The 16,221-nt window shown below is 49.8% G+C and overlaps 1 protein-coding gene across 1 annotated transcript in view; it reads left to right on the top strand.

Moving 5' to 3' along the window:
- LOC142484922 (sodium/glucose cotransporter 2-like) overlaps window positions 1-10,092 on the top strand; it is a 36,506-nt gene extending 26,414 nt beyond the window's left edge. The window contains exons 4-7 of the mRNA XM_075584174.1: window positions 5,328-5,387; window positions 5,587-5,691; window positions 5,774-5,879; window positions 10,070-10,092. Coding sequence (XP_075440289.1) covers window positions 5,328-5,387; window positions 5,587-5,691; window positions 5,774-5,879; window positions 10,070-10,092 — 294 coding nt within the window. The remainder of the gene's footprint in view (window positions 1-5,327; window positions 5,388-5,586; window positions 5,692-5,773; window positions 5,880-10,069) is intronic.
- The last annotated feature ends 6,129 nt before the right edge of the window (window positions 10,093-16,221 follow it).

The following is a 16,221-nucleotide window of genomic DNA, read 5'->3' as shown; positions in this document are numbered from 1 at the left end:
TATGTCCCTCCTGGGGTTCATATTATGTTCCCAGGAATGTTTGCTGACGCACGGTTTTCTCCCAAAAGTGACGCTTTTTCATATAGATTAGTAAAAAGCTTGCACACTGTTTCCCTTTTCGCTGAATTGTGTCTTACTAGTTTTGAGACTCTGAGAGGTAATGATTCTCCTTCTGATTCTGAAGCTCTTCCTACAATGAGTATCCTGTCTGGGGGTCCCCCTGATTTCTCTGTCCAGGCTAATTCTCCAGGGATCAGCATATCTGTGGTCACTCCCTTAGTACTGTCTGAGGTCACCATGCATATATTACAAGTCCTGGGGATTAAATCTGAGCTGTTTAGCTGTCCTGCCTTTGCGGAAACCCAGTTCCTCAGTACTGTGTCTAAATATGCCCCAGCAAACATGGGGTTACTCTGGGAAGAAATTAAAGCTCCTGTCTTAAAGGGTATTTTTTCTCACATGTCCAGCAAATCTAGAACCTCAGTAATTGTTTCTAAGTCACTTATGAATACATCTGATTTTTTCTCTAATCAAACCCAGACACCCTCACTATCGGTTAGGAGTCCTGTGATCAGAGATTTTGCACTAGAAAACACACCTATTCATGTTTTTGTCGGGTTAGGTACCCCTGTGGTTAGGGCCATTGCAGTTTCAGAGAGGACTCCTTGTACTCCTAAGGTGCCTGTCATTAAGAGTTTTCATAGTTCATACTTGCTGCTTGTTGATTCTCAGGGCCCTGTCACTGAGGTACAGACTTCAGCTTCTGATGTTAGCTTCCCTCCCACCACTACCCTGGCTCTGCCTTTTTCTCAAGCTACTGATTTAAAGATCCCAAGGACTATTCCTGATTCACTGACAATATTATCTCCCAATGAAGATTTCCCAGTATTGGAGAGCTCTACTGTTGTTTGCTTATCTGCTCCTGCTAAACCATGGTTTTGTCCCTCGGAATTTTCGGTTGCCCCTGTTATTTCCTCTCAGTTGGAATTATTCTGTACGTATCCCAAGATTTCGGTCCCTATGCCTGGTTTACTGCTTGCCTTGTCACCTTCCATACCAATACCGGGAGAAGCTTCCAACCAGCCTATACCCTTACTAACCATTACCTGGGAGCCTTCTAGAGGAAAAATTCCTCGCAAATTCCAACATGCAGTGGTCAGCCAAGACTTTTTCTGTTACAAAGTTCCTCCTGGTGTATTCGATCAACTATCAGGGCCGCTGATCCTAGATTCAGGTTCCTTTATTAAAGACTGGGCTTCCTGTAGGGGTTCTCCTTCCGTTTCTGCTCTGGAACTCTCTGGTTCCTCACAGCTCTGGATTTCCAAGACATTTTGCGAGGCGAGCCATGTACCAAGGATGTTTCTTCCATCAATCTCATATCCTAGAACTGTACTCACCAAAGAACTGCTCGTTTACGGATGCCCTTTCCACCTAAAGAATTTTAGGAACAACTCAATGTCCCCAAGGTCCATGGATGGTCCTGTCTGGCCGCAGTTCTCACCGGGGGGTGGGGGTACACTAAGGACTAACCACGAGTCTCTGGACCACGACTCTAACCCCAATCCTAGACGGTTCAGCAACAATTCCCGGTCCTCCAACTCTGAGTGCTCATGTTCGCCCGGAGGTCTCGCGTGAAGGGGGGGGGGTACTGTAAGGAATCCGCTCCGCGGTTTACTGGTTGCCTTACCTTGCAGACCGGTGCAGTTCTGGAACAGCTCTCCTGAGGTTTGCTGCAGCCTGGATTCACTCACCAAAGCAATACACACTCCCTCTGGTATCTACTGCAGCTGTGCAGCCTATCACTGCAACCTAGACTTGCATTCATTCATTGGAGCAGTACCTTCACACCCGAGCCGGGGATTGGCCCGCTGGCCTTTAAGTACTGCTTTCCCAGAATGCTCCCTGCCGAGCATAGTCCTATCTGGATGTCACTACTGTTTTGCCACAAGCCCTCGCTTGTTCTCCTATGCTGATACCAGGTTCCGCCCTGCGTCCTTCAGCTCCCTTCAAGCCGCTTGTTCTCCTATGCTGATACGGAGGTTCCGTCCTGCGTCCTTCAGCTTCCTGTTCTGAAGCAGAGGTTTCGTCCCTGCGTCCTTCAGCCTCCTGGATTTCTGCACTGAAGCGGAGGTTTCCCTGTGTATCTACAGCTTCCTGGTTCCTGGGGCCTACTCTTTCCCTAATCTAGAGAGGTCGTGTCCTGGTTCCTGCACTGTTACAGAGGATTCCCCAGCCCGCTCAGGACTCTTGCACTGTAGCACTGGTGCACCCGTGCAGCAAAGCGGTGTGCTACTCTGGTCTGCCTACCATCTCCTGTGACCAGTACCATGGGCCATGGTCGTCGCTCGCGCAGAGGTCAACCCCGCGCTCCTAAGCTGAAGCGGGGCTCTCCTGACTACCTGTTGCCGAACTCTTGCCTGAACAATGTTTATCCTGACGTCTCCTTTCCTGACCCTGGCTTGTACAACGACTATGCTGACTTCTCCAATCCTGATCCTGCTACATATGACTACGAACTGCGCAATCCGGATCAGCCTGCGCGGTCTCAGGTCGGTGCTTTTACAACCCCACCTCAGCCTCGCGGTCCGACCCTGGTTTGTGGCGAGCAGAACCCTGACAGAGTTCCAGCTTCACTACAAAACCTTTCAACAGCTCGTGTCATCTACTATAGCTCAACAGAGCCACCCTCAGTTTAAACCTATACTATTTTCTTCTCATCAGATTACAGTACAAGCCTCATTGGTTGTCTCGCCCATAAGGCTGCTAAAAAGGGAAATTCCCCCAAAGGCGGCATATCGCCGGATGAGGAGCGGTCCCACTGAGCATTTGAACCTGCAGTGAAGCCAGGCTGCTTAAAGGGAACCCCCTTGAGAGTGACGTCCTGCCGGAGAGGAGTGAGGGAAGGTCCCATGCCCCAGAACCACCACGGAGGCTCCTGCAGAGAAAGCCCAAGTACCAGACCTTCCTGCTTACAGCTGCGGAGTGGTAAACCAGTGTGATATACACTAAATGCACATATTTTATCAACTTGATGTACGCAGATTTATTACCCCTTTATTATTATAATATATATTAATACTTGCTTCACGATTTGGCGTTGTGCGCTGTTTTCTTTTTGTTTCGGTCTCTTTCTGACCCTGCGTGTCTCTTTCAAGCAGTCTCTTTCTGACCCTGCGTGTCTCTTTCAGGCGGTCTCTCTCTGACTCTGCGTGTCTCTTTCAGGCGGTCTCTTTCTGACCCTGCGTGTCTCTTTCAGACGGTCTCTTTCTGACCCTGCGTGTCTCTTTCAGGCGGTCTCTTTCTGACCCTGCGTGTCTCTTTCAGATGGTCTCTTTCTGACCCTGCGTGTCTCTTTCAGGCGGTCTCTTTCTGACCCTGCGTGTCTCTTTCTGACCCTGCGTGTCTCTTTCAGACCTTGCGTGTCTCACTCTGTCTCTTTCTGACCCTGCGCGGCGCATTCTGTCCCTTTCTGACCTTGCGCGTCGCATTCTGTCCCTTTCTGACCTTGCGTGTCTCACTCTGTCTCTTTCTGGCCATGCGCGTCGCATTCTGTCTCTTTCTGACCCTGCGCGTCGCATTCTGTCCCTTTCTGACCCTGCGCGTCGCATTCTGTCCCTTTCTGACCCTGCGCGTCGCATTCTGTCCCTTTCTGACCCTGCGCGTCGCATTCTGTCTCTTTCTGACCCTGCGCGTCGCATTCTGTCCCTTTCTGACCCTGCGCGTCGCATTCTGTCCCTTTCTGACCCTGCGCGTCGCATTCTGTCCCTTTCTGACCCTGCGCGTCGCATTCTGTCCCTTTCTGACCCTGCGCGTCGCATTCTGTCCCTTTCTGACCCTGCGCGTCGCATTCTGTCCCTTTCTGACCCTGCGCGTCGCATTCTGTCCCTTTCTGACCCTGCGCGTCGCATTCTGTCCCTTTCTGACCCTGCGCGTCGCATTCTGTCCCTTTCTGACCCTGCGCGTCGCATTCTGTCCCTTTCTGACCCTGCGCGTCGCTTTCTGACCCTGCGCGTCGCATTCTGTCCCTTTCTGACCCTGCGCGTCGCATTCTGTCCCTTTCTGACCCTGCGCGTCGCATTCTGTCTCTTTCTGACCCTGCGCGTCGCATTCTGTCCCTTTCTGACCCTGCGCGTCGCATTCTGTCCCTTTCTGACCCTGCGTGTCGCATTCTGTCTCTTTCTGACCCTGCGCGTCGCATTCTGTCCCTTTCTGGCCTTGCGTGTCTCACTCTGTCTCTTTCTGACCTTGCGCGTCTCACTCTGTCTCTTTCTGACCTTGCGTGTCTCACTCTGTCTCTTTCTCGCCATGCGTGTCTCTTTCATATCCTGCGGTCTCTTTTGGACCCTGCATGTCTCTTTCAGGCAGTCTCTTTCTGACTCTACGTGTCTCTTTCTGACCCCACGTGCCTCTTTCAGGCGGTCTCTTTCTGATCCTGCATGTCTCTTTCAGGTGGTCTGTTTCTGACCCTGCATGTCTCTTTCAGGTGGTCTCTTTCAGGTGGTCTCTTTCAGGTGGTCTCTTTCTGATCCTGCGTGTCTCTTTCACACGGTCTCTTTCTGACCCTGCGTGTCTCTTTCACACGGTCTCTTTCTGACCCTGCGTGTCTCTTTCAAGCGGTCTCTTTCTGACCCTGCGTGTCTCTTTCTGGTGGTCTCTTTCTGACCCTGCGTGTCTCTTTCAGGCGGTCTCTTTCTGACCCTGCGTGTCTCTTTCTGGCGGTCTCTTTCTGACCCTGCGTGTCTCTTTCAGACGGTCTCTTTCTGACCCTGCGTGTCTCTTTCAAGTGGTCTCTTTCTGACCCTGCGTGTCTCTTTCTGGCGGTCTCTTTCTGACCCTGCGTGTCTCTTTCAGGCGGTCTCTTTCTGACCCTGCGTGTCTCTTTCAGGCGGTCTCTTTCTGACCCTGCGTGTCTCTTTCAGATGGTCTCTTTCTGACCCGGCGTGTCTCTTTCTGGCGGTCTCTTTCTGACCCTGCGTGTCTCTTTCAGATGGTCTCTTTCTGACCCTGCGTGTCTCTTTCAGACGGTCTCTTTCTGACCCTGCGTGTCTCTTTCAAGTGGTCTCTTTCTGACCCTGCGTGTCTCTTTCAGGCGGTCTCTTTCTGACCCTGCGTGTCTCTTTCAGGCGGTCTCTTTCTGACCCTGCGTGTCTCTTTCAGATGGTCTCTTTCTGACCCGGCGTGTCTCTTTCTGGCGGTCTCTTTCTGACCCTGCGTGTCTCTTTCAGATGGTCTCTTTCTGACCCTGCGTGTCACTTTCAGGCGGTCTCTTTCTGACCCTGCGTGTCTCTTTCAGGCGGTCTCTTTCTGACCCTGCGTGTCTCTTTCAGGCGGTCTTCGTGGTTTTGCTCCTGGGTTGGGTTTTTGTTCCAGTTTATCTGACAGCTGAGGTGAGGAAAAGAGACAGTCACACTGCGAGACCGTCACACTGCGAGACCGTCACACTGCGAGACCGTCACACTGCGAGACCGTCACACTGCGAGACCGTCACACTGCGAGACCGTCACACTGCGAGACCGTCACACTGCGAGACCGTCCCGCGGGTTAGTCCCTCTGCTCTTGCTCCCGAGTGATACTTTGTCCCCCCAGGTGGTTACGATGCCCGAGTACCTCAGAAAACGCTTTGGGGGGCAGCGGATCCAGGTGTACCTGTCTGTACTGTCTCTGGCAATGTATATATTTACCAAGATCTCGGTGAGTACTCGGGAGTACTCGGGAGCACAGTACTAGAGCGGGGGGTACTGTGGCAGTACTGTGACGCTGTGCTCCTCCGCAGGTGGACATGTTCTCGGGCGCAGTGTTTATTCAGGTCGCTCTGGGCTGGAATATTTATCTGTCTGTTATCGCCTTGCTTGTTATAACCATGATATACACCGTGACAGGTAAATACCCCAAATATATACACCGTGACAGGTAAATACCCCCATATATACACCGTTACAGGTAAATACCCCCATATATACACCGTGACAGGTAAATACCCCAAATATATACACCGTGACAGGTAAATACCCCATATATACACCGTGACAGGTAAATACCCCAAATATATACACCGTGACAGGTAAATACCCCCATATATACACCGTTACAGGTAAATACCCCCATATATACACCGTGACAGGTAAATACCCCAAATATATACACCGTGACAGGTAAATACCCCATATATACACCGTGACAGGTAAATACCCCAAATATATACACCGTGACAGGTAAATACCCCATATATACACCGTGACAGGTAAATACCCCATATATACACCGTGACAGCTAAATACCCCAAATATATACACCGTGACAGGTAAATACCCCATATATACACCGTGACAGGTAAATACCCCAAATATACACCGTGACAGGTAAATACCCCAAATATACACCGTGACAGGTAAATACCCCAAATATATACACCGTGACAGGTAAATACCCCCATATATACACCGTGACAGGTAAATACCCCAAATATACACCGTGACAGGTAAATACCCCCATATATACACCGTGACAGGTAAATACCCCAAATATATACACCGTGACAGGTAAATACCCCATATATACACCGTGACAGGTAAATACCCCAAATATATACACCGTGACAGGTAAATACCCCAAATATACACCGTGACAGCTAAATACCCAAAATATATACACCGTGACAGGTAAATACCCCATATATACACCGTGACAGGTAAATACCCCATATATACACCGTGACAGGTAAATACCCCCATATATACACCGTGACAGGTAAATACCCCAAATATATACACCGTGACAGGTAAATACCCCAAATATATACACCCTGACAGGTAAATACCCCATATATACACCGTGACAGGTAAATACCCCAAATATACACCGTGACAGGTAAATACCCCATATATACACCGTGACAGGTAAATACCCCAAATATACACCGTGACAGGTAAATACCCCCATATATACACCGTGACAGGTAAATACCCCAAATATACACCGTGACAGGTAAATACCCCCATATATACACCGTGACAGGTAAATACCCCAAATATATACACCGTGACAGGTAAATACCCCATATATACACCATGACAGGTAAATACCCCAAATATATACACCGTGACAGGTAAATACCCCAAATATATACACTGTGACAGGTAAATACCCCATATATACACCGTGACAGGTAAATACCCCAAATATATACACCGTGACAGGTAAATACCCCATATATACACCGTGACAGGTAAATACCCCAAATATATACACTGTGACAGGTAAATACCCCATATATACACCGTGACAGGTAAATACCCCATATATACACCGTGACAGGTAAATACCCCCATATATACACCGTGACAGGTAAATACCCCATATATATACATCGTGACAGGTAAATACCCCATATATACACCGTGACAGGTAAATACCCCATATATATACATCGTGACAGGTAAATACCCCATATATACACCGTGACAGGTAAATACCCCCATATATACAACGTGACAGGTAAATACCCCATATATACACCGTGACAGGTAAATACCCCATATATACACCGTGACAGGTAAATACCCCCATATATACACCGTGACAGGTAAATACCCCCATATATACACCGTGACAGGTAAATACCCCCATATATACACCGTGACAGGTAAATACCCCCATATATACACCGTGACAGGTAAATACCCCCATATATACACACCGTGACAGGTAAATACCCCCATATATACACCGTGACAGGTAAATACCCCCATATATACACCGTGACAGGTAAATACCCCCATATATACACCGTGACAGGTAAATACCCCCATATATACACCGTGACAGGTAAATACCCCCATATATACACCGTGACAGGTAAATACCCCCATATATACACACCGTGACAGGTAAATACCCCCATATATACACACCGTGACAGGTTAATACCCCCATATATACACACAGTGACAGGTAAATACCCCCATATATATACACCGTGACAGGTAAATACCCCCATATATACACCATGACAGGTAAATACCCCCATATATACACCGTGACAGGTAAATACCCCCATATATACACCGTGACAGGTAAATACCCCAAATATATACACCGTGACAGGTAAATACCCCATATATACACAGTGACCGGTAAATACCCCATATATACACCGTGACAGGTAAATAACCCCATATATATACCGTGACAGGTAAATACCCCCATATATATACACCGTGACCGGTAAATACCCCCATATATACACCGTGACAGGTAAATACCCCATATATACACCGTGACAGGTAAATAACCCCATATATATACCGTGACAGGTAAATACCCCCATATATACACCGTGACAGGTAAATATCACCACACCGTGACAGGTAAATATCACCATATATACACCATGACAGGTAAATACCACCATATATACACCGTGACAGGTAAATACCCCCATATATACACCGTGACAGGTAAATACCCCCATATATACACCGTGACAGGTAAATACCCCATATATACACCGTGACAGGTAAATACCCCATATATACACAGTGACAGGTAAATACCCCATATATATATACACTGTGACAGGTAAATACCCCATATATATACACTGTGACAGGTAAATACCCCCATATACACCGTGACAGGTAAATACCCCATGTATACACCGTGACAGGTAAATACCCCATGTATACACCGTGACAGGTAAATACCCCCATATATACACTGTGACAGGTAAATACCCCATATATACACTGTGACAGGTAAATAACCCCATATATACACTGTGACAGGTAAATACCCCATATATACACTGTGACAGGTAAATACCCCATATATACACTGTGACAGGTAAATAACCCCATATATACACTGTGACAGGTAAATAACCCCATATATACACTGTGACAGGTAAATACCCCATATATACACTGTGACAGGTAAATACCCCATATATACACTGTGACAGGTAAATAACCCCATATATACACTGTGACAGGTAAATACCCCATGTATATATATATATAGACTGTCTCTCTCTGCAGGCGGTCTCACTGCGCTCATGTACACAGACTGTCTCTCTCTCTGCAGGCGGTCTTGCTGCGCTCATGTACACAGACTGTCTCTCTCCCTGCAGACGGTCTCGCTGCGCTCATGTACACAGACTGTCTCTCTCTGCAGGTGGTCTCGCTGTGCTCATGTACACAGACTGTCTCTCTCTCTGCAGGCGGTCTCGCTGTGCTCATGTACACAGACTGTCTCTCTCTCTGCAGGCGGTCTCGCTGCGCTCATGTACACAGACTGTCTCTCTCTCTGCAGGCGGTCTCGCTGCGCTCATCTACACAGACTGTCTCTCTCTCTGCAGGCGGTCTTGCTGCGCTCATGTACACGGACTGTCTCTCTCTCTCTGCAGGCGGTCTCGCTGCTCTCATGTACACAGACTGTCTCTCTCTCTCTGCAGGTGGTCTCGCTGCGCTCATGTACACAGTCTGTCTCTCTCTCTCTGCAGGCGGTCTCGCTGCTCTCATGTACACAGACTATCTCTCTCTCTCTCTGCAGGCGGTCTCGCTGCGCTCATGTACATAGACTGTCTCTCTCTCTCTGCAGGCGGTCTCGCTGCTCTCATGTACACAGACTGTCTCTCTCTCTCTCTGCAGGCGGTCTCGCTGCGCTCATGTACACAGACTGTCTCTTTCTCTCTGCAGGCGGTCTCGCTGCTCATGTACACAGTCTGTCTCTCTCTCTCTGCAGGTGGTCTCGCTGCTCATGTACACAGACTGTCTCTCTCTCTGCAGGCGGCCTCGCTGCGCTCATGTACACAGACTGTCTCTCTCTGCAGGCGGTCTCGCTGCTCTCATGTACACAGACTGTCTCTCTCTCTGCAGGTGGTCTTGCTGCGCTCATGTACACAGACTATCTCTCTCTCTCTCTGCAGGTGGTCTCGCTGCTCATGTACACAGACTGTCTCTCTCTCTCTCTCTGCAGGCGGTCTCGCTGCGCTCATGTACACAGACTGTCTCTCTCTCTGCAGGTGGTCTCGCTGCTCTCATGTACACAGACTGTCTCTCTCTCTCTGCAGGCGGTCTCGCTGCGCTCATGTAGACAGACTGTCTCTCTCTCTGAAGGCGGTCTCGCTGCTCTCATGTACACAGACTGTCTCTCTCTGCAGGCGGTCTCGCTGCGCTCATGTACACAGACTGTCTCTCTCTCTGCAGGCGGTCTCGCTGCGCTCATGTACACAGACAGTCTCTCTCTCTCTGCAGGCGGTCTCGCTGCTCTCATGTACACAGACTGTCTCTCTCTCTCTGCAGGCGGTCTCGCTGCTCTCATGTACACAGACTGTCTCTCTCTCTGCAGGCGGTCTCGCTGCGCTCATGTACACAGACTGTCTCTCTCTCTCTGCAGGTGGTCTCGCTGCGCTCATGTACACAGACTGTCTCTCTCTCTCTCTCTCTGCATGCAGTCTCTCTGCTCTCATGTACACAGACTGTCTCTCTCTCTCTCTGCAGGCAGTCTCTCTGCTCTCATTTACACAGACTGTCTCTCTCTCTCTGCAGGTGGTCTCGCTGCGTTCATGTACACAGACTGTCTCTCTCTCTGCAGGCGGTCTCGCTGCGCTCATGTACACAGACTGTCTCTCTCTCTCTCTCTGCAGGCGGTCTCGCTGCGCTCATGTACACAGACTGTCTCTCTCTCTCTCTGCAGGCGGTCTCGCTGCGCTCATGTACACAGACTGTCTCTCTCTCTCTCTGCAGGCGGTCTCGCTGCGCTCATGTACACAGACTGTCTCTCTCTCTCTCTCTGCAGGCGGTCTCGCTGCGCTCATGTACACAGACTGTCTCTCTCTGCAGGCGGTCTCGCTGCGCTCATGTACACAGGCTGTCTTTCTCTCTCTGCAGGCGGTCTCGCTGCGCTCATGTACACAGACTGTCTCTCTCTCTCTCTCTGCAGGCGGTCTCTCTGCTCTCGTACACAGACTGTCTCTCTCTGCAGGCGGTCTCGCTGCGCTCATGTACACAGGCTGTCTTTCTCTCTCTGCAGGCGGTCTCGCTGCGCTCATGTACACAGACTGTCTCTCTCTGCAGGCGGTCTCGCTGCGCTCATGTACACAGACTGTCTCTCTCTCTGCAGGCGGTCTCGCTTCTCTCATGTACACAGACTGTCTCTCTCTCTCAGCAGGCGGTCTCGCTGTGCTCATGTACACAGACTGTCTCTCTCTGCAGGCGGTCTCGCTGTGCTCATGTACACAAACTGTCTCTCTCTCTCTCTGCAGGCGGTCTCGCTGCTCTCATGTACACAGACTGTCTCTCTCTCTCTGCAGGCGGTCTCGCTGCTCTCATGTACACAAACTGTCTCTCTCTCTCTCTGCAGGCGGTCTCGCTTCTCTCATGTACACAGACTTTCTCTCTCTCTCAGCAGGCGGTCTCGCTGTGCTCATGTACACAGACTGTCTCTCTCTGCAGGCGGTCTCGCTGTGCTCATGTACACAGACTGTCTCTCTCTCTCTGCAGGCGGTCTCGCTTCTCTCATGTACACAGACTGTCTCTCTCTCTGCAGGCGGTCTCGCTGCGCTCATGTACACAGACTGTCTCTCTCTCTCTGCAGGTGGTCTCGCTGCGCTCATGTACACAGACTGTCTCTCTCTCTCTGCAGGCAGTCTCTCTGCTCTCATGTACACAGACTGTCTCTCTCTCTCTCTGCAGGCAGTCTCTCTGCTCTCATTTACACAGACTGTCTCTCTCTCTCTGCAGGTGGTCTCGCTGCGTTCATGTACACAGACTGTCTCTCTCTCTGCAGGCGGTCTCGCTGCGCTCATGTACACAGACTGTCTCTCTCTCTCTCTGCAGGCGGTCTCGCTGCGCTCATGTACACAGACTGTCTCTCTCTCTCTCTGCAGGCGGTCTCGCTGCGCTCATGTACACAGACTGTCTCTCTCTCTCTCTCTGCAGGCGGTCTCGCTGCGCTCATGTACACAGACTGTCTCTCTCTGCAGGCGGTCTCGCTGCGCTCATGTACACAGACTGTCTCTCTCTCTCTGCAGGCGGTCTCGCTGCTCATGTACACAGACTGTCTCTCTCTCTGCAGGCGGTCTCGCTGCTCATGTACACAGACTGTCTCTCTCTGCAGGCGGTCTCGCTGCTCATGTACACAGACTGTCTCTCTCTCTCTGCAGGTGGTCTCGCTGCGCTCATGTACACAGACTGTCTCTCTCTCTCTCTGCAGGCGGTCTCGCTGCGCTCATGTACACAGACTGTCTCTCTCTCTGCAGGTGGTCTCGCTGCGCTCATGTACACAGACTGTCTCTCTCTCTGCAGGCGGTCTCGCTGCTCTCATGTACACAGACTGTCTCTCTCTCTCTGCAGGCGGTCTCGCTGCGCTCATGTACACAGACTGTCTCTCTCTCTCCAGGCGGTCTCGCTGCTCTCATGTACACAGACTGTCTCTCTCTCTGCAGGTGGTCTCGCTGCGCTCATGTACACAGACTGTCTCTCTCTCTCTCTGCAGGCGGTCTCGCTGCGCTCATGTACACAGACTGTCTCTCTCTCTCTCTGCAGGCGGTCTCGCTGCGCTCATGTACACAGACTGTCTCTCTCTCTCTGCAGGCGGTCTCGCTGCTCTCATGTACACAGACTGTCTCTCTCTCTCTGCAGGCGGTCTCGCTGCTCTCATGTACACAGACTGTCTCTCTCTCTCTGCAGGCGGTCTCGCTGCTCTCATGTACACAGACTGTCTCTCTCTCTCTGCAGGCGGTCTCGCTGCTCTCATGTACACAGACTGTCTCTCTCTCTCTGCAGGCGGTCTCGCTGCTCTCATGTACACAGACTGTCTCTCTCTCTCTGCAGGCGGTCTCGCTGCGCTCATGTACACAGACTGTCTCTCTCTCTCTGCAGGCGGTCTCGCTGCTCTCATGTACACAGACTGTCTCTCTCTCTCTGCAGGTGGTCTCGCTGCGCTCATGTACACAGACTGTCTCTCTCTCTCTCTGCAGGCGGTCTCGCTGCTCTCATGTACACAGACTGTCTCTCTCTCTCTGCAGGCGGTCTCGCTGCGCTCAGTACACAGACTGTCTCTCTCTCTGCAGGCGGTCTCGCTGCTCTCATGTACACAGACTGTCTCTCTCTGCAGGCGGTCTCGCTGCTCTCATGTACACAGACTGTCTCTCTCTCTGCAGGCGGTCTCGCTGCGCTCATGTACACAGACTGTCTCTCTCTCTGCAGGCGGTCTCGCTGCTCTCATGTACACAGACTGTCTCTCTCTGCAGGCGGTCTCGCTGCTCTCATGTACACAGACTGTCTCTCTCTCTCTGCAGGCGGTCTCGCTGCGCTCATGTACACAGACTGTCTCTCTCTCTCTGCAGGCGGTCTCGCTGCTCTCATGTACACAGACTGTCTCTCTCTCTCTCTGCAGGCGGGTCTCGCTGCGCTCATGTACACAGACACTGTTCAGACGTTTATAATGATTGGAGGAGCCGGAGTACTCGCAGGATATGGTGAGAGGGGGAGGGGGGAGAAAGAGGGGAGGGGGGGAGAAAGAGGGGAGGGGGGGGAGAAAGAGGGGAGGGGGGGAGAAAATGGGGAGGGGGGGGAGAAAATGGGGAGGGGGGGAGAAAATGGGGATGGGAAGAGAGGGGGGAGATAGGGGGGGGGAGAGAGAGAGAGGGGAGGAGGGGGGGGGGAGAGAGGGGAGGAGGGGGGAGAGAAAGAGGGGAGGGGAGGAGGGGAGAGAGAAAAAGGGGAGGGGAGAGAAAGAGGGGAGGAGGGGAGAGAAAGAGGGGAGGGGAGGAGGGGAGAGAAAGAGGGGAGAGGGGAAGAGAGAAAGAGGGGAGTGGGGGACGAGAAAGAAGGGGTGGGATATTCTGGACCCAGGCTCATATGTAGCATGTGACTAAGTGTGTGTAACTTAACTCGTCCCCTTTTAAAGCACACAAAGTCCTTCTATTTTCTTCAACATTATTGAGGGAGTTAACAGAAGTATAACAGTTCATATACTGTATGTGAATTGTGCTAGCAGATTTCTCTTGTCAGGAGAATAACCTATGAGAGGAAGGTGTCCTGCTATGGGGAAGCGCTTCTCTGAGAGGAAGGTAAAAAGGATTCCCTTTCTGAGGGAGCAGTGGAAGAAGTGTCTACTCACCTGGTTGCTTGTTGGAAAGAGAGAGCACACTTTCCTGTCAGACAGGAACACACTAAGGGGCATAACAATATGCATAATAATATGCAGATAAAGCAGGGGGAGAGGACTGAACCAATCTCAGCTGTGAGTATTGGGAGGTTGCCAGGGCAACTGAGTAGAGGCTGTGTAAAAGGGGATTACTTGTAAAAACTATGTTACAATATACACAGCTCTGGCTGCTTCAGAGCAGGGAAAGCATGTAACTTTACTGGGGAGGGCTGGCAGCCTGAGAGCAGGAAAATACACAGAGAAATAAACAATTCTGTTACAGGACAGGGGGGAGAGAAAGAGGGGAGGAGGGAGAATGAGGGGAGGGGGGACAGAAAGAGGGGAGTGGGAGAGAGGAATGTGGAGAGGGGAGAGGGGGGGGAACATAGAGGGGAGGTGGAGAGAGTGCAGGTATATATGTTAGCACTCCTCTCTCTGTATTAGTGCACGCTCTCTCTCTCCCCTCTGCTCTCATTCTGTATTAGAGCTGAGGTATTAAACACATTCTTTGCCTCTGTGTTTACCAGGGAAGAATCAATTTCAATAGTAGTGGCGCAGGAGGAAGCCACAACCTCCATATTAATGACCAATTGGGTAACTGAGGAAGAAGTTCATAAGCGGCTTGAAAAAATTAAAGTAAATAAGGCACCTGGCCCCGATGGTATACATCCAAGAGTTCTCAAGGTGTTAAGCTCAGTAACAGCTAAACCATTATATTTAATATTCAAGGACTCCATTTCCACAGGCTCAGTACCACAAGATTGGCGTAAAGCAGATGTGGTGCCTATATTTAAAAAGGGAGCTAGATCACACCCAGGGAATTACAGACCTGTAAGCCTGACTTCAATAGTGGGGAAACTACTTGAAGGTTTAATACGGGATAATATTCAGGAATACCTAATGGAAAACAAAATTATTAGTAATAGTCAGCATGGATTTATGAAGGATAGATCATGCCAAACTAACCTTATTTGTTTCTTTGAGGAGATAAGTAGGAATTTAGACCAGGGTAATGCAGTTGATGTGGTCTACTTAGATTTTGCAAAGGCTTTTGATACGGTTTCACACACGAGGTTGGTGTACAAAATAAAGAAAATTGGACTCAGTAATAATATATGCACCTGGATTGAAAACTGGTTAAAGGACAGAGAACAAAGGGTTGTCATAAATGGAACTTTTTCAGGTTGGGCTAAAGTCGTGAGTGGAGTACCTCAGGGATCCGTACTGGGACCCCTGCTTTTTAACTTGTTTATTAATGACCTTGAGGTTGGGATCGAGAGCAAAGTCTCCATCTTTGCTGATGATACTAAATTGTGTAAAGTAATAGAATCAGACCAGGATGTAATTTCTCTTCAGAAGGACTTGGAGAGACTGGAAACGTGGGCAGGTAAATGGCAGATGAGGTTTAATACAGATAAATGTAAGGTTATGCATTTGGGATGCAAGAATAAAAAGGCGACTTACAAATTAAATGGAGATATATTGGGGGAATCCTTGATGGAGAAGGATTTAGGAGTGCTTGTAGACAGCAGGCTTAGCAATAGTGCCCAATGTCATGCAGTAGCTGCAAAGGCAAACAAGATCTTATCTTGCATCAAACGGGCAATGGATGGAAGGGAAGTAAACATAATTATGCCCCTTTACAAAGCATTAGTAAGACCACACCTTGAATACGGAGTACAATTTTGGGCACCAATCCTAAGAAAAGACATTATGGAACTAGAGAGAGCGCAGAGAAGAGCCACCAAATTAATAAAGGGGATGGGCAATCTGACTTATGAGGAGAGGCTAGCTAAATTACACTTATTTACATTAGAAAAGAGGCGTCTAAGAGGGGATATGATAACTATATACAAATATATTCAGGGACAATACAAGGAGCTTTCAAATGAACTATTCATCCCACGGGCAGTACAAAGGACTCGGGCCATCCCTTAAGGTTGGAGGAAAAGAGATTTCACCAGCAACAAAGGAAAGGGTTCTTTACAGTAAGGGCAGTTACAGTGCGGGATTCATTACCCATGGAGACTGTGATGGCAGATACAATAGATTTGTTCAAAAAAAAAGGTT

Source organism: Ascaphus truei, unplaced genomic scaffold (genome assembly GCF_040206685.1).
Source record: "Ascaphus truei isolate aAscTru1 unplaced genomic scaffold, aAscTru1.hap1 HAP1_SCAFFOLD_467, whole genome shotgun sequence".
In the NCBI taxonomy this organism is placed as follows: Eukaryota; Metazoa; Chordata; class Amphibia; order Anura; family Ascaphidae; genus Ascaphus; species Ascaphus truei.
The sequence above is the reverse complement of the archived record's forward strand: the minus strand, read 5'-3'. Positions and strand labels throughout refer to the sequence as shown.